The sequence below is a fragment of the Lampetra planeri genome, chromosome 41 (genome assembly GCF_965212315.1).
Source record: "Lampetra planeri chromosome 41, kcLamPlan1.2.h2, whole genome shotgun sequence".
NCBI lineage: Eukaryota > Metazoa > Chordata > Hyperoartia > Petromyzontiformes > Petromyzontidae > Lampetra > Lampetra planeri.
Window position 1 is genome coordinate 3,823,479 of NC_136147.1, and position 22,232 is coordinate 3,845,710.

General features: G+C 52.3%; 1 protein-coding gene across 1 annotated transcript; it reads right to left on the minus strand.

Annotated features, from left to right (window-relative positions):
- Positions 1–128: 128 nt before the first annotated feature.
- Positions 129–16,835, minus strand: LOC144732103 (SPARC-like). The gene is made up of 8 exons (XM_078613375.1): positions 16,686–16,835; positions 6,751–6,838; positions 4,880–4,994; positions 3,506–3,624; positions 2,582–2,739; positions 2,211–2,323; positions 1,290–1,384; positions 129–535 (listed from the first exon to the last, which is right to left on the minus strand). The coding sequence occupies exons 1-8, from the start codon at positions 16,740–16,742 to the stop codon at positions 495–497; spliced, it is 786 nt and encodes a 261-aa protein (XP_078469501.1). The 5' UTR covers positions 16,743–16,835; the 3' UTR covers positions 129–494.
- Between the last annotated feature and the right edge of the window lie 5,397 nt (positions 16,836–22,232).

The following is a 22,232-nucleotide window of genomic DNA, read 5'->3' on the forward strand; positions in this document are numbered from 1 at the left end:
ATCTGCGGCGCAAACCACTCCGACTCTGCTGGGTGGACAGGGGCGGTGGGGACTGGGGATTTAAGAAGTTTGCCCAACTTGCCTGTTGTTCAAACCCGAGGGGTTATAGGAGCAGCGTTCTTTGCTAATTTTCAGAGGGGGCCCCACTTTCGCCGATAAGACATCACCAGTGTTAGGGCTGCCACACGTTTGAAACCATTGGGGGTTTGACAGCAGCACGGCGATGATGATGGTGGTGGTGGTCTCAACATTCGTGAATTGTCGAGGGCCGCAAGTCAGGGGCCCGCACTAAAGGCCACCAGGGGCTCGCCAGTGGCCTGCGGAAGCTGGCAATGAAGACCATTGGGCTAGCGTCTCTCTAGCAGAGTGGGCGGTGTGTAGGAAAACGGTGGAGGAGGTGAATGGGGGGGGGGGGGGGGTCACACACAGGGGCTGGACGAGGGGGCGAGCGGCACGCTGCAGAGGATCCCTCGCTCAGCTCGGCTTCAGCTCGCTCACGACTCGATCCACTCCCCGCCTGGACCCATCTTCTTTGCTGCAGCAGAGTGACACGCAACGCCCGCAGTGACACTCTAAGCACGACTCGTTACTGCACACGCAGTAAACGTATTCAATGAACAATAACGACCTCGCGTTTCAAGACACAGTGTTTTTTAACGTACTTTTCGCACTGCTTTTTGTCCAGATTTGAAGTTTTCGTGACTGCAGGGATCCATACTCTTTGGTTCCGAAAAAAACAAAAAGTATGCTTTTTGTCTGCGAGATTTTTCTGTGCGAGGCTTTGATCAACGTTGCTGGTTTTCTCGAGGGAACTTCACTAACAGCAACGCAACCTATTTTTTACCCGAGTTTCGCTCGCATTGAATCATCATTACGAGAGTTATCGTGAACCTCCCCCCCCCACCCCTTCCACGTTATTGACAGAGGGCCAGACAGACGCACGGACAGATGGACAGAGGCAGTGGCGAGATGCTATCTCTCTCGCCTGGTATACAGGAGGTCGTGGGTTCCATCCCGACCCTGACTCAAGTATATTTGTAATTTGCGTGTCTCTCTCCCACGTGGTCGCGTGGATGTTTCTTTCTCCGGGTCCTCCGATTTTTCCCTCCACGTGTATAGACCATGCCTTCAGAAGACGTGGCCGCTATTCATTTCCACACGACAAGCAACTTCGTCTCGCGATCACAAGCGGCCAGGTCGCTTTTGAAAAAGGAGCCGTACAGCTCAGTGGGCCTTGCCTGGTGAAATTAAGATTAAGTCGAGATGAGCCGTCGAGCCGGAGTACTTACACATGAAGGTCTCGTACCAACTCTCAGATCGCTCCACCAGGCAGCTCGTCCACTCCTCCTCCGAGATCATCTTATTGTCGTCCTTGTCACATGACCTGCCCATGCACACAACAAAGATGAAGACCTTTCGGGGAAAGTGCCGTCAGCGAGCGTCTATGAGGGCCGGCACGGCACTGCGAGGAGGTGGGTGGCCAGCACCACTCCCGGCCGCCTTTGTCTCCCTAGTGGCGATGTTTACACACCGCACCAGGTACACATTTGATGTCGGTGGTGAGGGGGAGGGGGGGGAGCAGAGATTGAAGGGATGTGATACAGGAACGCAGGTGATGCATAGGTGATATGGGATGCAGCATCGATGGAAAAGATGGGAGGAATGAGAATTTGGAAGGAATTGAATGGGTGTAAGGGGTTGGAATGCTTGGAGGCGGTAGGGATTGAAGCAATTGGAGGGATGGGGTGGATTGGCGATGGGATAGGAAGGAAGAATGGGATGGGATACAAGAGGGTCGTGAGAAAGGATGGGAGGCAGGAGTGAAGGAGGGACGCGAGGGAGTGAAGGAGGGATGCGAGCGAGTGAAGGAGGGATGCGAGGGAGTGAAGGAGGGATGCGAGCGAGTGAAGGAGGGATGCAAGCGAGTGAAGGAGGGACGCGAGGGAGTGAAGGAGGGATGCGAGCGAGTGAAAGAGGGACGCGAGGGAGTGAAGGAGGGATGCGAGCGAGTGAAGGAGGGATGCGAGGGAGTGAAGGAGGGAATGAAGGAGGGATGCAAGCGAGTGAAGGAGGGGCGTGAGCGAGTGAAGGAAGGATGAGAGTGAGTGAAGGAGGGATGCGAGGAAGTGAAGGAGGGGCGCGAGCAAGTGAAGGAGGGACGCGAGCGAGTGAAGGAGTGAAGGAGGGAGTGAAGGAGGGACGCGTGTCACCGGAAGAACTGCTCGGCGCAGTGCTCGAGGGGCATGAGGCGGAAGCGGAGGTCCTTGATGTCGCGGCGGCTCAGCTCGCCGTCTCCCTCGCGATCCAGCGCCGCAAACTTCCACTGCGACCACGCGGCCCGCAAACACGGGGGGGAGGGGGGGTGGTGGTGGGGGGAAGTTGGGAGCAGGTGGGGGGAGGAGGTGGTGGGAGGTGCGGTTCTGAAATCCCAATCTTTTTCATATCGGGCCCTTACCTTCATGTCAAACAAAAAATAATTCAACGCCATTCAACTAAACAGCAGCTCGTTTTTTTGTGTTTGCAGGTCTCGAGATATGGGAGCCCCCCCCCGCCCCGCCTCCCCCCCGCCCCCCCCGCTCACCGCGGCGAGCAGCGTGCGCTGCTGCCTGTCGAGCGTCGCCTGCGAGGAGCTGGGGTCGACGGTGCCGAACGCGTCGATCTCCTTGAGGTGCAGGAACCACTCGAGCAGGCGGAAGGGGAACTGGCCGCCCTCGGCGTCCGAGCACGCGCCCTGCCTGGCTGCAAGGGGGGGGGGGGCAGGGGGGGGCACGGGGGGGGGGGCACGGGGGGACCACGGGGGGACAACGGGGGGACAACGGGGGGACAACGGGGGGGGGCACGGGGGGACCACAGGGGGGGCACGGGCTGACCACGGTGGGACCACGGGGGGGGGCACGGGGGGGGGCACGGGGGGGGGCACGGGGGGGGCACGGGGGGGGGCACGGGAGGACCACGGGGGGACCACGGCGACCACCGCGTGCGGCGGACCGCTGTAGTACGGCCTCAGCAGTGGAGATCTGTAGTGCGGACTCTAGAGAGCTATAGGACCGCCTCGATGGTAGATATCTATTATAGAGCACAAGTACAAAGATCCCCCCGTATAGCCTGTAACTGACTGTAGGGGCAAGTGCTGTTAGCGAGCACCTATGAAGGCCGGAACGGCACACGAGGGGGTGGGTGGCCAGCACCACGCCCGACCGCCTTTGTCTCCCCAGTGGCGATGTATACACACCGCACCAGGTACTCATTTCAGGCTGAGTCGACCTAGGGGAGGCCCAGGACCGGTTCAGATAATCGTCACTGGTGTTGGCCGTGAGCGGGAATCGAACCCGGGTCGCCAAGTTCGTAGCGCGGCGCGCTAACCGCTGCACTACCGCTCCCCACGTGCACACACACACACGCAGACACGCAGACACACACACACACAGACACACACACAGACACACAGACACACACACACAGACACACACACACAGACACACACACACAGACACGCACACCCCACCTATGCACTCGCCGTAGTAGGAGATGCCGATTCGCCTGCGCCTCCTGCACGCCTCCTTGTACAGCAGGCACGCGTTGTCGTACTGCCGCCCGTACGCGCTGCAAACGGGCTTCTGCTCGCTGTACCACGCACATCACGGCACGGCACATCAACGTACCGTGTTGAACTTATTTCAGCATCGTACGTAGCCAACCGTGCTAATCGGTTGTCTGTGTACGAGAGGGAGCGCAGCAGGCGTTAGCGTTAGCCTGCTGCGCTCCACGTTTCTTTTTGTTTGCATTTTGACTGCTTGTGTTGTGGTTATTGCAAACATGATCCCTTGTATAAAGGTGTCAGTTTGTGTACCAGTTTAAAGGGTAAAAACCTATTACTATATTTTGCCACTGGTAAAGGAGGTCTCATAGTGTTAATGCTTAACCCGAGCTCTCAATACTCTGATAGTGCGCTGTCTTTGAGTTGTACGCCTTTGGGCGTCATCTGGTCCAACACCAATGGAGACTAGGCTCTAAGAAAAGCTGTCTCGGGTGTGGACCAATCAACTTCAAGGACATTGCATATCATTATCAGAGTTGTTTCTTTTTGTTTGCATTTTGACTACTACTAGGCGTCAGCCTCCCATGCCCATGAGCCAACTGGGTCCCGTACGGCAGCAGCGTCACGTGGGCCACCTGGGCAAGCCTCCAAAGGGCCCGACCTGGGCCGTACGCATCTATGTTGAACTTCTTACGCAGCATGTGTAGCCGACCGTGCGAATGGGAGGTGCGTGGGGGGGGGGATGACAATATAAACACATTTCGATTTAAAGCTTTCGTGACTGCAGGGATTCATCTTCTTGGTTCTTTCGGTAAAGTCACGTAGAAGGGGAATAATAAAATGATAAAATAAAACATAATAAAATAAAATACAATTCTCACGACGTTTCGGCCACAACGAGGATGGCTGCTTGCGTTGTGGCCGAAACGTCGTGATAATTATATTTTATTATGTTTTATTTTTATAATTTTATTATTTCCCTGAAGAAGTTAGATGCCCACATTCTGCTATTGGGCAGCTGGCCCTGTGCATTGTGAATCGGTCAGGAATTCTGCACCCACCCCCCCACAACCAACCCCCAACGATCTTCTTGGTTCTTTCGGTAAAGTCACGTAGAATGGAAATAATAAAATAATAAAAATAAACATAATAAAATAATTCTCACGACGTTTCGGCCACAACGCAAGCAGCCGTCCTCAGGTGTTTTATTTGTATTATTTTATTATTTCCATTCTACGTGACTTTACCGAAATAACCAAGAAGATGAATCCCTGCAGTCACGAAAGCTTTAAATCGAAATTTAACCCCCAACGAGTGATCACATACAGGAGTCTAACTTACCCGGGGCAAGTCTTAGGACACATGCACTTGGGGATGCGTGTGCCGTTCTCTGTGGTCACCACGTGGCACACGGATCCTGCGGGTTTCCGGCACTTCGTCAGCCGGCACAGCTGCTCTGCACACACCGACAAGACAAAGATCCCCCGTATAGCCTTTACCAGGCTGTTGGGGCAAGTGCTGTGAGCGAGCACCTACGAAGGCTGGCTCAGCACGTGTGGGGGTGGGTGGCCAACACCACGCCCGGTCGCCTTTGTCTTCCCAGCGCTGACATTTACATACCGCATCAGGTAGACATTTTTAAGGCTACGTCGACCTAGAGGAGGCCCATGACCGGTTCAAATATTCTCCGCTATCATTGGTCGAGAGCGGGAATCAAACTCGGGCAGCTGAGTTCATAGGGCAGTGTGCTACCCACTACACTACCGCTATTTATAAATAGACACACACGTGTTCCTGCAAGCTTACATAAATGGAAATACTAAGAATAATTATTAATTACAACTCTTTTTTCTTATTTGCTCCTGGATGACAGCCTCCCCACGCTGTGGGATTGTTTGATCATACTTCACTGGGCTGGTCAGTGCCGATCGGTGAAGGTGGGAAGCATAGACCGAGCAGTGGTACCATCCAACAATTAAATTCGCTGCACTGCCCTGTGCTGCCAACGTGTAGCCTCGCAGCAGCCGTTTCATACTCGGTGGTCTGGCGAGATCGTATGCATTGAAAAGGATATGGCCGTAGGCATAGATGTGTATAAACACATTCCCTGCGGAGGGAGCTGGTAGGAACGTTGGGTTGCTCGGTCAATGGCCAGGGTCAACGGCGGCGTGGTGTATTCCGCAAATATGCCCGACTGTGAGGGCGGGCACAAGTCGGCATGAGTAGGTTAAACGTTGAGTTTTATAAGGGCACCACGCGGTGACCAGCCCCTCCCCACCCAGCCCCACCCCTCCCACCCCCCACCCAGCCCCACCCTCCCCACCCAGCCCCTCCCCACCCTCCTCTCCCCACCCAGCCCCTCCCCACCCTCTCCTCTCCACCGAGCCCCACCTCTCCCATTTTTGGATGCACGACGGACGGACGGACGGACACAATAATCCCCTGTGAGCTGGTGTAACCAGGAGGTTCCTACCAGTACAAGAATCATAATGCATAGCCCTTTGCCTCTCCACTGCTGGACGAAGGCCTCTTCACACCATGTCGATCATGACCATACTTCACCACGCTGGTCAATACGCATTGGTAAAGGTGGCGGTATTGCTCGGGGTCGCGGGATCCCGGGACCGGGCCAGACGTCACTTTTGACACTGATGTTAGCCGTGGCCGGGAGCGCAGGGCGCTAACCACTGCGCCCACTTTCGTTTTCTCTGAGATCAGGAGACCCACGCGATCCGTGGCCACGGCGTCATGGAGATAATTCCTCTCTGGCTAACCTGCTGGGAGCGTTTGGATTCGTGAGCCGATGGGTCACCTGCGAGGTTATCCAAAATGAACGTGAGAAATCGTGCCGAGTTTGAGCGGTTGCCAAGTCAACATTGTCACTAAGCACGGGGGTGTTTACATGTTTTCAGTTTGATCGTTTTGCGCAATACGCCGAGGTGAGTAAATGTGTGTTGGGGGGGGGGGGCGGTGGTGTAGCCGTTAGCACGAACCTGGCAACACGAGTTCGATTCCCGTTCACGGCCAAAAACAACAACAACAGTGGTGATTATCCGAAGCGGTCCTGGGGGCCTCCTCTAGGTCGACTCAGCTTGAAATGCGTCACCCGCTGCATCAGCACTGGGGAGACAAAGGCGGCCGGGCACGGCGTCTGCGTCTTTGCGCAGCGCCGTGAGATTGGCGGTCCCTCCCCAGGAGCCGCCCCAGGTTACCTGGCTCGGTGCGGCCGTAGTACGGCACGAGACGGCCGCCTGCATTGGCGAGGGCACGCTCCCCGTTCGTCTCCCTCCCTGCGGAGCCCTGGCACACAAGGGGGCATGGGGGTGGGTGGTGGTGTCATGGGGATACGGAGCAGTAAGCGGTGATGAGGAGGCGTTGCGACGCGGGGACAACGGGCATCGCGGTGGCATGAGAACGTGGAGACAAGCGGAGAAGGGGAGGCCGTGGCAGCGCGGGTTTGTCTACGCGCGGTGCAAAACGAAGTTCAACGCACGTGGAGGCATTGTGACAAGGGGACACGGGGACGTGGGAACACGGGTGGCAAAGGGGACGCAGGGTATGAGCCTATGAGGACATGGAGGGGCATGGGAACAGGGGGGCATGTGGGTATGGCGAGATGGGAACAGGGGGGCAAGGGGTTGCGTGCACAGAGGGACATGGGGATATGCTCACGTGATAGTGGGGTCGCACAAGGGGTTAAACTCAGTTGCGTCTCTCTGGCTCAGCAACATCACGGGGGGGAAAAAACGACGCTGATGAATCCATTCGCCCTGACGGATCACTGGCCCTGGTTTCCACGTTGGCAACGGGCGGACGGAAAATAATAGAGGCTATGCTGAGGACCGGCCAAATGTTTGTGTCATTTCCATGAATCAATGTTTAATATTGTCATCATCACTACAAAATAACCTAGCACGCGTCGTCATTGCCCACACTCATCCCCGTCTCGACTCACTAGCCTGTCTCCGTGCTCTCAACTGGCTACCCATCGCCAGTAGGGTCACATACAAGACCGCCTGCCTCTGCCACAACGCCTTCATATCCGCCTGCCCGCCGTACCTTTCTTCATTATTGACAACTTGCAGCTCAGCACACGGCAGATGCCTGCGCAGCGCGACTCACGACCTCCTCTTGATACCAAGATCCAGGATGATCACGTCTATGCGCCGCTTCTCGGTGGCAGCCCCAACAGTCTGGAACGCAATCCCTCTGCACATTCGCAGCATCCCCTCAATCGCCTCCTTCAAGAGAGACTAAAAACTCACCTCTACAATCATGCTTTTGAGCGACTCTGAGCTTGGCTCCGCGACTCTGAGTTGCGGCCACTACGTCTGCAAATTTGCGCGCGTTACAAATTGAACTATTGTCATCATCATCATCATTTCGGCCATGGTCAATCCACTGCTAGATGAAAACCTCCCCCATGCTATCGTCATCCGATGCCACAACCCATCTCACTCCGGCTCACAAAACTGATTTCATTGCTCCATCTCGGCGGTGGTTGCGCTCGTGGGTGTATTCCCCACTCCGGCTGCAATTCCATCACCGGTTCCGTCCGTCGGTAATCATCCCTAATAAGTGCCACGGTGGCTAGGAGATGTTAACTTCCTCGCCTGGTATACAGCAGAAATGGGTTCGATCCCGACGCTGACGCCTGCTGTATATTTGGAGATTGCACGTTCTCCCCATGGTGGTGTGGATTTTTCTCCGGGTTCTCCGTTTTTTTCTCTCCATATAAAAAACATGCGTTCAGAGTATGTGGCTGTGGTACATTTCCACGCGATAAGCCACTTCGTTGAGCTATCATTTGTTATAGCTAGGCCGCTTCTGAAACAGATCTGTGTAGCCCAGTGGGCCTTACCTGGTAAAATAAAAAATTATATTAGTAGTTTTGACAGTATGTGGAACTGATTGGTCCACACCAGAGACAGCTTTCTTTAGAGCCTAGTCTCAAATAGTTAACACTGTTTGACAGTTAACACTGTTTGACAGTGAACAATGTTTGAGACTAGGCTCTAAAGAAAGCTGTCTCTGGTGTGGACCATCAGTTTCAAAGGCAATGCACATACTGTCAGAGCATGATTTTTTGTTTGCATGTTCACCACAAGTATATGTGGGTAATGCAGTGAAATTAGTATTGCTTGCAAAGGTTTCAGTTTGGTGTTTTAACATCTCAACACACTGTTTTATTGCCAGAAAGAGGCAAATCCTAGTATCATAACATCACGTCGGTTAGAGGCAGTGGGAGGAGATTTAAGAAATCTGCACCGTTGTTACAACTTCCGCGCCGGGAGATTGAATCACTGTCAGTGACCTCCTCTTGACTGCAAGTCCACGCCGTGCAAACCATCACATCACGGACGCACGCAATAGCCCCACAGCAGGTCACGCGGAGTAGCAAAAACTATTTTTTAAAAACCCTGCAATGGGCACAAGAAGTCGGTCCCGCTAATTTTACCCACACCGTCCACAAAAGGCAAAGGGGCTTACAAGGGATCGAGGGATTCGAAAGCCAGCTGGGCACAGCGTCAACTAAGCGGTTGCGTGGCTGCAACGAGATATCACGTGGCATCACAAGGCAGCTTTCTTTCCCACACCCTCCCAGCTTCCCCGCTTCGCCTCCCCTCCGCTCGTTTAATTCCTGTTATGCTATCGGCTGAATGTCATGAAATACATAATCCATTGGGAATGATCGCAGGGATGTGCTTCGCCCACCACCCCCCAGCATCCCCCCAGCTAACCCCCTCCCTCCCAGCACCCCCCCCCTCAGCTTGTCCCCCCCCCCCTACCACCCCCACCCCCCCCGCGTGCAGACAGCGGTTGACGCTTCACACGATTTACCCAGTCAACATCTTTCAAGTGGCCTTGTTATTCTCCACGCAGCAGAATGCAGCCACACGCTTCCCGCACACTCCGCTCTGGGATGGCTCGTTTGTTGCGCGCCGGTCAGAACTCACGGCGGTAACATCTCAGAGCCGCAATTTGGCCACGTTAAGTGAAAAAAACGAAACGTGGCGTCATGCATGGGCTTATGGTTTTTGTTTTGTTTTGGTGCAGTCATCGATGTCTCCAGGCTGAGACCATCAACTTTCTAACACGTGGTTGAAAATTTGTGTTTTTACTATTTAATGTGAATAAACAAATCCTTGTATTTAAAAAAAAATCATTAATGCTATTATCATCATCATCATTATCTAAAACCCACCAAGATCGCACTGAATTTACTTTGTACAAAATAACATTCCGCCCTTTTAGTACCTATCAGTGCTAGGAATTTTGGAGGTTGTGGCTGGAATGTGGCAGGGAAATGTTGTTAGATGTCATTGTGAAGAAGAGGTTCTGAAGTACGTACAGTATGTACCGATGTCGAACTTCTTTCCCACCGTACGTAGCCGACCGTGCTCATCAGAGGCGTGGGGGAAGGACAGCAAACTGAACAGACAAAGCAGTTCTAAACAAAATGGGTTTTCAACCTCGATTTAAAAGTGCACAGATCCAGTGGCTTCCTACTATCTGAAGAAAGAACGTTCCAGACGGCCGCTGAAGCGCATCAAAGAGCTCGCGATGCGGTGACCGCCGCCTTTGTTTGATGGACAGTCAAAAGCCGCTGTGAGGATGACCGGATTTCGCGTGATGGATTATGGTCCTTGACGAGATGAGCGAGGTACTGTGGTTTATTTGTAGTGGGTGGTGGGGGGGGGGGGTGCACTATAGCGGAGGATTGGGTAAACAGCTTGCAAGTTGGGTATAGAATGTGACAGTAAAGCTAAAGGTACACTCATGTAGAGGAGGTTCCGCTGGGTGGGACACGTGGTGCGGGGAGGATGGAGGAAGGAGGAGGGAGGAGGGATGAGGATGAGGAGGAGGTCACCAAATTGGGCATTGGAGTAGCATCCAGAGTCCGGTGACCAAGGGGGAGACCTAAACCGAGACGGTGCTGATGGATGAATGAACCTCAGAGGTCAGCTTTGCAACAGCTGTGGGCTCGAGCGCGATGGACGGAATCGATGGGCAGGTTACGGTGGCGTCAACAGCATTCAGGGCGTGAGTCACAACGACCTCCTGACCTTTGGCCACGCGAAAGATGCGACCGCAAAAAGTCGTTGAAACCAACGCTGGGCACTCCGTCACTTTTTAGCAACGGCAAAAACCCCTCCACGATCGGAGTTGGCACTCAAGGGATCGATGTGTGGACAGATGGGGAACGGGGAAGGGTCGTGCAGGCAGAGAGTTGCGGGGGGCGGGGATGGATGGATGGATGGAGAGGTTAGGAGAAAGTGAGGGGTAGTGAGAGAGATGGGGTTGATGGGGAGAGAGGAGTGAGAGGTGGGAGTGAAATGGAGAGGGGGTGTGTGTAGAGAGATAGAGGTGGGGGCGATGGAGTGTTTGTAGTTATGGAGGGGGCATGACGAGCTTGGGTGGTATGGGGGGGGGGCACACGTAGCCCTGGTGTGTGGAGGCAAGGGCTCTCGACAGCTGTTGGTAGTCCAGCGAATGGCCACGAGAAAATTGAAATCTCATCGAGCACAGATAATAAACAACGGAGAGAATCCCGCAGCCGCCTCGCGGATCAGAGAGAGAGATGAGAGATAGAACGACGCGAGCAACCGTCCTCCCTACGCCGTCCAGATTCAAGGCGCCGTACGCATCAACCAATTAGCCACTATATACTCTTAGTTTTTTCGGTAAAGTCACGTAGGTAAAAAATGCAATTAAAATTAATAAAAGTAATAATAGAAATAAAATAAATTTAATTTCATTTTTTACCTACGTGACTTTACCGAAAAAACTAAGAGTATGAATCCTTGCAGTCACGAAAGCTTCAAATCTAGAATCAATTAGCCACTGTGGTTCGGACTCTCTCATCCGAGCTGGGACGGCGTCACCGTGGTGGTTTCGTCCAAAGCGATACCATTTCTACAACTTTAGGAACTCGCGTTCGACATGACACCCGCCCACACACGCAGGGAGTTAAAGCAGATGCTCCAACTGCTTCGGGGAGGCCTTCATTCAGCAGTGGATCGATCATGGCTGTCGATGATAATCTTATTATGCTTCTTGTCGTACGGCTGCTGATCGCAGACGCAGAGCAACACAACTACAATTTCGCATTCAGGTGGTCAGAGCCCAGACAATCGCATCGGGAGGCAGCGGAGTTAGTGGTATCATTCTTGCTGCTGCTGATGTCTCCTTCGTATATTTGTGTCTCGGGCAGTGCGTGGTTGCGTGTCATGCGGTCTGTTCACAGTCGCACACTGGAGATGACTAAGGCCGATGCCCGAACCGTCGACCATATTCTTGGATACGCAGAATCGCGATCCGTTCCATGCAGAGGACGGTTGAACCTCAAAACGCGTCCACATTGACCTCAGCGCGCGCTGGGCTCGTACCTTGCATCCCACTTGGATTTTCGCACACAGCGATGATATACGGTGTTTTTTTCTGGAAGACTTTGCTGTTTTTTCCCTGGATTTCTCTGTTGCGTGTAGTCACTTTAAGATGTTTCTTGTTTTTGTTTGTAGCGGTTGCACCCGAGTCAAGAGCCGCATGGCTCACAGGGTTATACCTAAATCATGAAACTGAAACCTGAAACCTACAACCCGCACAACTCCAGGGAGGTCTCATGTCAGCTGGAGCTGTCCGGGGCAGCGCTACAGAATTGTTGTTCCCATTTAATCGTATCGTGTTTGCTGTATTGGTTGTTTTCGTAACGTTCTTAAACGCCCCTACTGAACATCTGTGCAAAATGAGCTTTATAGCTCATCCGATTCCTCTCGAGTATAAATACAGATTATCATTCTCCTAAAGACCCTTCCACGATACATGAAGCTCTGCACACCGTGACACCTACATCACTCTGCCGCCTCGCTTCACTCCACCCACATCACTCTGCTCCCTGGCTTCACTCCACCCACATCACTCTGTGGCTTCACTCCACCCACATCACTCTGTGGTTTCACTCCACCCACACCACTCTGTGGTTTCACTCCACCCACATCACTCTGTGGTTTCACTCCACCCACATCACTCCCTGGCTTCACTCCACCCACATCACTCTGCTCCCTGGCTGTTTCCACGCCCCTTATATCATCACTATTATTACAGGGATCATTTTAAAAAAATGTTGGCTGCGAAGTTGCGCTCTGTGTGCGTGTGGTGTTTTCCTGCTGCTTGCTACTCCTCTACGAGAGCCCTCCCCCCACCCCCCAACACATCGACCCCCTCCGCCGCTCCGACATACAAGGCAGCAGCCGTCCACGCTGCTTCTGGCAGGTTCGCCACAACGACGGCGGTCTATGAATAGCCTCGATGTTTTTTTGGTTGGCAGCTCACTTCGGGGCAGATGCGTTCACATGGGGGGGGGGGTGGCGGGGGAGGGCAAAGAGAGAAAGGGAGAGAAGCGAGAGTGAGTGGAGAACAGGGGGGCGGGGGCGGGGGTAGAGAAAGGTCCCCACCACCATCACCACGTAGCATTTCAGGCCGTCGGGGGCACCCATGAACGTCGGCACGGTGCCCAAACGCACGCACGCGAGCGCGCAACCCGTGGGTCACGCGCGTCGCTCGCGGCGTTGCGCGAATTCACAACATTTCAGAAGCGCCGCGCGGTTCACAAACCGAGCATCGCACCCCCCCCCCCCCCGCATTGGCATCAACTCGCGAGCCGCACGCACCTTAAACGCTGTCGGCGGCACGTGAAAAACCAACACAGCGAAGGAGCGGAGAGGGGGGGGGTCACCGCCACCGCTGTGTGACCGCGGCAAACGGAGCCGGCCAGCCTCGTGTGGCGGGGAATCCAATTAGCGCCGCCGAGATCCAATGTTGGCTTGGCTCTTTGCGCCGCAAACAACAAAAATAAAAAAAAAACTTGGGCGACAGCCGCGGCCCCCCGGGGGTGCCAACCGCTCGGCGTTTGTCCAGGAATCGTTTCTCTTTCGCCCCCCCGGTCGTGAATTTGGCGCGTGGCTGAGATGTTACCCCCCCCCCACCCACCCCGTTGGGCCACCGCTATGGCAAAAATACCGATTGATGTTTACCGTGTAGGTCACGGAGGGGGAGGGGGGGGTGTGGAGCGTTCTGACCGTAGGTTCACCGGGCCGGGTCATTAGATTGAGTCTTCGTGAACCACCCCCCTCCCCTCTTTTACAGAGACGAACAGACGGACGGGCAGAGCCTACCCACATGCCAACGCTGCAGAACATTACATGAAAACTATCATCATCATCATCATCAAAAACAAAGATTCCACGTATATCCTTGACAGACTGTTGGGGCAAGCACCTATGAAGGCCGGCACGGCACACGAGCAGGTGGGTGGCCAGCACCAGCCCAGCAATGTTCACACATCGCACCAGCTACTTATTTGAGGCTGAGTCGACCTAGGGAAGGATCAGGACCGGTTCCCGTAATCGTCACTAGTGTTGGCCGTGAGCGGGAATCGAACCCGGGTCGCCAGGTTCGTAGCGCGGCGTGCTAACCGCTACACTACCGCTCCCCATCATCATCATGACCATCATCACGTGACGCACACAATGCATATGGCTCACTCCTGCCAGCTCTTGGGGTCATCGTGTGGCTTAAGAAGACCTCCCGATGAGACCTCCCTCGGTGGTCATTACTGTGTTTTAACTTTTTGTGCTGCCCGATTGCATTTCATAAATAGGGAATTTTACATTACATGTTTGTTTTTGGGAACGCAGCAAAAAGGTCACTGCTTGCGAGGGCATTCTCACAGGACTCTGGGCTCTCGTAAAATAATGCATTTGCTTGGGAACTGTGTCCCACCACCACATCAGGAAAAAAAAGCAATTTCTCTGCGAAATGTCTTGGCAGCGCTGATGCCATGTAAGGAGCCAGTGGTGTTTTCTAATCAGAGCTAATGAACTCACATACCTCCCTAATGAGTGTTTACCAAAGCGAGCCACATTGTATATCAGGGTCCCTGCATTGGCAATTTTGTATAAACAAAATTTTTAACTTTAAATGTGATCTTAATGTATTATTAGAGTTGCGGTCGTGATTTAATGGGGCTTGCTCCACGGTACACCGCCTTGATTTGGTGAAGAGAATGCTTTGGTAAAACTCTAAACTTTTTATTTTATTTTACCAGATAAGGCCCAGTGAGATATACAGCTCTTTTTCAGAAGCGACCTGGCCACAAATCATAGCTCAACGAAGTGGCTTATCGCGTGGAAATGTATCGCAGCCAAATACTCGAAACGCACGTTGATGCTAAAAGTGGAGGGGAAAAAAAAACAACGGAGGACCCGGAGAAAAATCCACGCGCCAACAGGGAGAGAGAAAAACACGCAAACTCCAAATATACAGCAGGTGTCAGGGTCGGGTTTGAGCCCACGACTTCCCGCACACCAGGCGAGGCGGTTCACATCTCGCCACCGACACGCCACGGTTCCCGGGAGCCCTGTGGGTTGTTGGGCTGTCACAGCGGCACCCATACCAGGCAAGGTGCCCCCCGCGGTGGGTATTGAGACGAGTTGCAGCCCCCTTCCACAGCCCGGCCCAAACCAACCACAGCCGTGAGAGGTGGTGAGACAGGGGGGGGGGGCTTGTGGAGGAGGCCTTCATCCAGCAGTGGATTGAGCATGGTTTGGCAATGATGATGATGATGATGATGAATCTTCTTGGTTCTTTCGGTAATAAAAAAAGAAAAATAAGAACATAATTATTTTATTATGTTTTTATTTTTATTATTTTATTATTTCCATTCTACGTGACTTTACCGAAAGAACCAAGAAGATGAATCCCTGCAGTCACGAAAGCTTTAAATCGAAATTTAATGATTATGATGTCGAAGTTGATGCATGTCACTTGTATGAACGATCAAAAATCACACGACGACCTGATGAATAATATATTGTTGGCGTAATAATGCGTTTTAATAGTTTGTTACATGGCCAGTTATAATACTTTAGAAATATATAAATCATAAATAAAGCATCTCTCCACAAAAACTAATTATTTAAGCTGGGCCCGTTTTTGTCATCTCCGGATTATATGATTCCCTTCCTCTACATGTGTTTAAATGTAAGAGTTAGGGGTGCATATTATAATCTGTACATTTAACTTCTTTCGTACCGTACGTGGCCAACTGCGCGGGTAGCGTGTTACTGTGCGGTGCGCGTTATAATCAGGAGGATACGGTAGTTGCTAAAATTAAGTAACCGATCACCTTTGTTCTCACAGAATCTGTACCCTGTAAGAAGATGTATTTCACGTGTCAGACAAAAGTCTTCTTCGGAGTAGAGACGCTGGATTGTAGTTGAATAATGAAGCTTGAACTTTACACTGAAGGGCTTGGAAAATACAGTGATGGTGGGTGATGGTGGCGTTGATCATGGGAGTAATGACCATGATTACATTGCTGCTGCTGATAACGATACAGAAAACGGTTTCCTATCACCCCTGCTCTGATCTAACAACGACCGTATTCTCCAGATTATAAGATGAACTGGAAAGTATGACGCAGCCTCCGAACTTGTACCCGATGTCAACAAAGTTTCAAATCTGGTCAGACACACACAGACAAAGACCCCCCGTATAGCGTTTTAACAGACTGTTGGGCAAGTGCTGTTAGCGAGCACCTATAAAGGCAGGAACGGTACAGGGGGGGGGGGGGTGAGTGGCCAGCATAACGACAGACCGCCTTTATCTCCCCAGTGGCGATGATTGCGCACAGCACCAGGTACTCATTTGAGGCTGAGTCGTCCTACGGGAGGCCCAGGACCGCTTCAGATAATCGTCACTGGTCCGGTTTAGATCATCGTCACTGTTTTTGGCCGTGAGCGGGAATCGAAATTGGGTGGCCCGCTTCGTAGATCAGACACACGCACGCACGTAAACACTTACTGGATTTTAAAGCTCACCCACGCCGTTTCTGTTCCAATACAGACGGGGTAAAGTGCGTCTTATAATCCTGATGAAAATGGTTGGTTTCAGTTTTCAGCTTCATTTATTTGGTATAGCCCTGTGAGCCATTCGGCTCTTGAATCGGGTGCAACCGCAACAAACAAAAAACCAAAACATGAACAAGAAAACATCTTAAAGTGACTCTGTGACTATGCGCAAACAGAAAAACCCAGGAAAAAACTGCAAAGTCTTCCAGAACAGCAGTGTCACCAAGACGACTCACCGATCGCGCGTGTAGACAGAAGAGGCAGGCGAGCAGTAGACCGCGTGCAGGAGACATGATCGTCTTCGTCCAGCGGCAGAAACCTCGACCCTCACCTTCCACTCTCGTCCACCACCTCCTTCCACTCACTCCCCACGTGGCTTCGCACAGCGCCCCAGTCCTGCGCGTGACCCTTTTTTCCTTCCCTCCTCGACTCCCGTTCTCGAAATCTCCGCTGGCTCGCTCGTTCGCGTTGGCTGTCGCCTCGGCCTCTAAGAGAGGACACGCAGGGGGGTAGGAGAGCGGAGGAGGAGGGAGGCGGAGAGCGAGAGGGAGGGGGGGATTAGTGGAGGAGGGAGTGGGGGAGCGGATGGGTTGACCAGGGATGGGAAGGGGTGGGGGCGGTGTGTGGGGGGGGTCATTTCTCGTGGAATTTTGGTCCAGGGACCTCCAACCACTTCTCCGAACGGTGTAAATTGAGGAACGTGCTGAGTGAATATTTGTTGATTTGTGGTTTGTGCACCACTGCCAACGCAGCATCGGCAGCATCACCAGCATACAAGATATAGGGTGGTGTCTGTGGGACCTTTGTTTTTGCCAAGTATCAAACTGATGCAACAATATATGAATAGGTTTTAACCCTTCCTGGCAATAAAACGGGAGGTGATAAGATGTTCAAACACCAAATAGAAACCATTTGCAAGGCATTAAGTCTCCATTAATCACCACACACAGTGGTGAACATGCAAACAAACATGCTCTGATAATTTCTGCCTTGTCTTTAAAACTGATTGCCCTTCACCAGACCACAGGGTGGTCCAGGTGTCTTGTGTCCCCATTAAATTCACTGAAACTTCACATATATTTTTAAAGTAAGGTTTATTTAAAACATAAATAAATTTGCAAAGTAAAAAAAAAAATGTTCGGGGTCAATAAAATTGGCGAGGGGGTCACAATACATCTGGACCAGGCTGTACTTTGCGTTGTTTATTTAATTCGCTTCACACGTCACAATTGCGTGTTATAATTCACATGCAGATTACTTGATCGGGATGACACTGGGCAATAATCGCCCCACTCCCACCCACTCACCCCCCCCCCCCCCCCCATTAACTCACTCTCACCCCCACTAACACCTTCACCCACTCACCCCCCTCCAACCACTCACCCCCTCCATCCACCCACTAACTCACCCCCCACCCACTCACTCACCCCCCATCCACTCACCCCCCCCCATCAACTCACTTCCATCCCCACGAAACCCCCCACCCACTCACCCCCCTCCACCCACTCACCCCCCTCCACCCACTCAACCACCACTCACACCCCCACCCACTCACCCCCCCCCCCCCCCACTCACTGACCCCATTCACCCCCCCACCCACTAACCCCCCCACCCACTCACCCCCCCACCCACTCACACCCCCACCCACTGAACGCACCCCCCCACTCACCCTCCCCCACCCACTCACACCCCCACCCACTGAACGCCCCCCCCCCACTCACCCCCCCCACCCACTTACCCCCCCCCACCCACTCACACCCCCACCCACTGACCACCTACCCACTAATCCCCGCCCCACAACCCTCCTATGAAAACTTGCATCTTGGCAGGACCCTTCTGAATAAGAGCCACGAGACTCAGTGAGGCTTTCCTGGGCAATCGAGTAATGCACGATTCACCGCACGTGCAAAGGACATCAATGGACGACTCGATGCATCGTTACACGCCTAATCAGTACGGCAATGATTGGAGCGCTTGGAGAACGTTGGTCCAGCCTCGGCACGCTTACTGGGTTACTCCACGTCCGTCAGTGAACACTTTTGTCATTCAATAATAATTGTAATTTTATAAAGCGCCCTTAAACAAGAGTTCTCAGGGCCAAATAACCAAAGTCTCCAAGGTCACAAGCCACAGTAGTGCGATTGTACCCATGCGAGTCCAACTATGAACCCACAGAGACACGATACAGATGTAGTGGTGTTAACTACTCGCTGTTAACAAACTGCGAGAGAGCGGATCGTAAACAATCAAACGGTCAGGGTCAAATGTGGTGAGGTAGGATCCAAACGCCAGATTGGGAAGGACCAATCGGAGGGTCCCACAAGGTGGCCGGGGATTGGACAATCCGGCCACGAACAGGTATAAAAGCCAGAGCGCTGAGAGCTCTTGGCCAGTTCTGCTACACGAAGACCCAAGTTGGCCGAAGACATCTAGGACCCTGGACCAAGCCCTCCAGCCCTCGTCAGGGCTAGGGCTCAGTGTAACCAGTGGTCGGGGAGAGATCCCCTAGGTCCAGCCAGAGGACGCTGGGATAGCAGGGAGATTAGATAGCCTGCAAGGTCCGGAGGCTGTGTCTCCTCAGGTTAACAGGTGAGGGACCATATACCCCCTTTGTGTGATAGGGACTGTGTATTAACAGTGTGTGCCATGAAGAAGTTTAGAAGTCCGTCCTTTACAACACTACACAGAGAACCCACGGAGATCCGTCTGGCAAGCCGCAGTGGAAGAGTGAACGCTCATTGTAACCATCAACGCATGGCGCCCTCTGGCGATGAGCGAGCAGGTCGGAGATTTATTTCATTAATTCATTCATCACCGCATCATGGGGGCCGTCCATAAATGACGTCACGCGATTTTGGACGATGTTTTTACCCCCCCCCCCTCGTCACACGGCGTCACAAAAAGTCAGCCCCCCCCCCTCAAATATGACGTCACAAAGATCTGCCCCCCCCCCCCCAAAAAAAAAACATGCTTCAAATTGCTTTAAACTATTGTCATTGTAGTGCGTATTTAATGTGGCGCTGCACTCTGATGCTGTAGGAGAAAACATTTATTAAAAAGTCTATTTAATTAAGTAGAACGTGTTGTCTATATTTATTTAAAGTTGCGCATTTTGATATGACGTGACATTTCTCACCCCCCCCCCCTCGTCACACATCGTCACAAATGTCTGACCCCCCCCCCTAGGTGCGTGACGTCATTTATGGACGGCCCCATAGCCCAGCGAAGGACAGTGTGCGACCTCTTGCGACAACATTCGCATCAACTGCTCTTGGCTGCCATACAACCGGCGCGTGTCTCTAGTGATTTGTGTGATTCACGGATCACGGGGTGGGAGGGCGACCACGAGGGGGGGGGAAGGGAAGAGGAGGGGGGCAGCGCCATTCCTTCGATCGGGGGGGGGCGGGGGGGGTTCGCAGTCCTTCCAACTTGAAACGCCAAAGTGTGGCGTAATCATAATTTTTTCCCGCAGGAGTTTGTGCATGGAGACGGTTGGACGACCGTGGTGGGCCCACAGAGTGACAGCCACAGCAGCCGTCTCCAACTCAAACCGACCTGTCGGTCGTTCTCAGATGCAACGGTCACATTTCTGATGGAGTCCAACCCATCGGATTCACGTGCGCAGCTACATTAAGGCATGGTTCTGCGTTTCATTTTAAGAACGACGTCACACGAATGTTGGCTCGTTTTTTGACACTGTTATCCCTATTCTTAGGTTTTTTCGGTAAAGTCACGTAGGTAAAAATTTAAATTAATTAAAGTAAAATAAAAATAAAATAAAAATCACGACGTTTCGCTTGATACAGCTATCGTGCTGTGACAGTTCCACCTGAAGACGGAAGCTTGTGTTGCCTCCGAAACGTCGTGATTTTTATTTAATTTTTATTTTACTTTTATTATTTTTTTACCTACGTGACTTTACCAAAAAACCTAAGAATATGCATCATTGCAGTCACGAAAGCTTCAAATCTAGAACTGCTATCCCTCTCGCATCTCAATTGTGCTCTCCGAGGTCACGTGGCCGAGGAACCAAGTCCACGCGGAGCTCCCGCCAGCTGGTCGTGCACCACCGTGCCAGACGACGGGCACGCGGAAGGGGATGTCAAAGAACTACTTCTGAAGCGACTCTTCTCGTCGCGTATTGCCGCGTGTAAACATTCGCGTGGATCATCTCCGCCTCGCGCGCCCTGCCAATGACGTCCCCAGCACGTGGCGGAATCCGACAGTTTGTAACGTCTGGTACGAGGCCAGTCGACAGTTTGAAGCGACGGGGACGATTTATGGAAATCCCTCCGCAGTCGCCTCTGTCCACCCAGCAGCGTGAGTGGGTTCACCGCAGAGGTCGCAACCGGGTTGATTACGTTCTTCAAATGTAGCATTCTCAGGAATAACGTAATCAACCAGGTAGGGTGTTGACTGTTATGTTATCCGACTCTGTTGTATTACATTACATTTCTAAGTATACTAGATTTGTGTTTCTATTTCATTTATACCTGATGATGATTGCTTGTATTGCAATAGAAACGTGGTATGCTAGTATTTAATTTAATTTATTATTTTATCTTTATACGTGACTTTACCGAAAGAACCAAAGAATAATTCCTGCAGTCACGAAAGCTCGAAATTAAGTTTGCCCCCACCTCTTCTCCCTGGCCCATCCTTCCTTTCATCCCTCGGCACCCCCCATAATTGCGCACCCACGATCCGTCCTCCACATACCCCATCCCTATTCACCGTATAATTTTAGTTACCCTGATTGTACCACTCAGAACTGTTGTAAGGCGGCTTGGATAAAAGCGCTAATTGAATACAAGATAAGATATTCCTTTAACATAAGTCTCCAAGGCCAACAGGCCGATGGACTCCAAATATATTTTAATTTTTGCATTTCATCGTCTTGAAATTGGTCACGACATAGCCACAGTGGTTAATATACCGCAGTTTCACAATTCTATATTTAGCTTATTTGTAAACCTGCTGCTGGATGAAAGCCTCCCCAAACCACCGCCACCGGCCCTTCAAGGCAAACAACACACTAAATATTTAACTTTCCGATATTTTGCCATTCTCTACCTGGACTGACACGTAAACCGCACGTCAAGAGCTCACGGCTCGTACAAATACTTTGTTTAATCCGAAATGAAAGTATCTGCTATTTGTTCGGCGGCGGCGGCGGGGGGGGGGTCACGTTTGACAGCACCGGTGTACACATCGCTGTGCGAGCACATTAGCCGCCGAGCGAGGCAGAGTTTGAGTTCGACTTGAGGTCAGGGTCGGCTAGCAGCACCCGGACGAACGCAAGCAAGCAGTGCTGGCGCTAAGCGCAAGCGGATACTAAACAAAGCCCGAGGCCCCAAGTAGGCCAAAGGGCCCCAAGTTTTATGGAAAAGTAATATACGCGCACCAAATATCCACTGGCTGCATCTACATTATGTTTCCCTATCACTCTTCTATAGCTACGACTTGCCATGGTCACCGTTCCCATGAATTTAACTCATTGATTCCTCCGTCCATGTCGAAGACTTGATCTTCCAGACTGACAGTTGTATGGCACCCACAATGCGTTCAACCGACACTACTGCAGGTCTACGACAACACACTCAGCCACTCACTCACCTAGCCAGTCACTCATCTACACACTTACCCGCTCACCCACTCACTCTACCCAATCACCAACTCACTCACTCACCTACCCACTCACTCACCCGCCCACCCACTCACCCACCCACTCATTCATCTACCCATTCGCCCACTCACTCACCCGCCCACCCACTCATCTATCC

Excerpts from the sequence above, each read along its gene's own strand:
- LOC144732103 (XM_078613375.1), bottom strand. The coding sequence starts at position 16,742 with ATGTCTCCTGCACGCGGTCTACTGCTCGCCTGCCTCTTCTGTCTACAC. Across the intron at positions 4,995-6,750 it reads CTACGGCCGCACCGAGCCAG|AGCAGCTGTGCCGGCTGACG; the intron begins GTAACCTGGGGC and ends CGGTGTGTGCAG. Across the intron at positions 2,740-3,505 it reads CTACTACGGCGAGTGCATAG|CCAGGCAGGGCGCGTGCTCG; the intron begins GTGGGGTGTGCG and ends CCCCCCTTGCAG.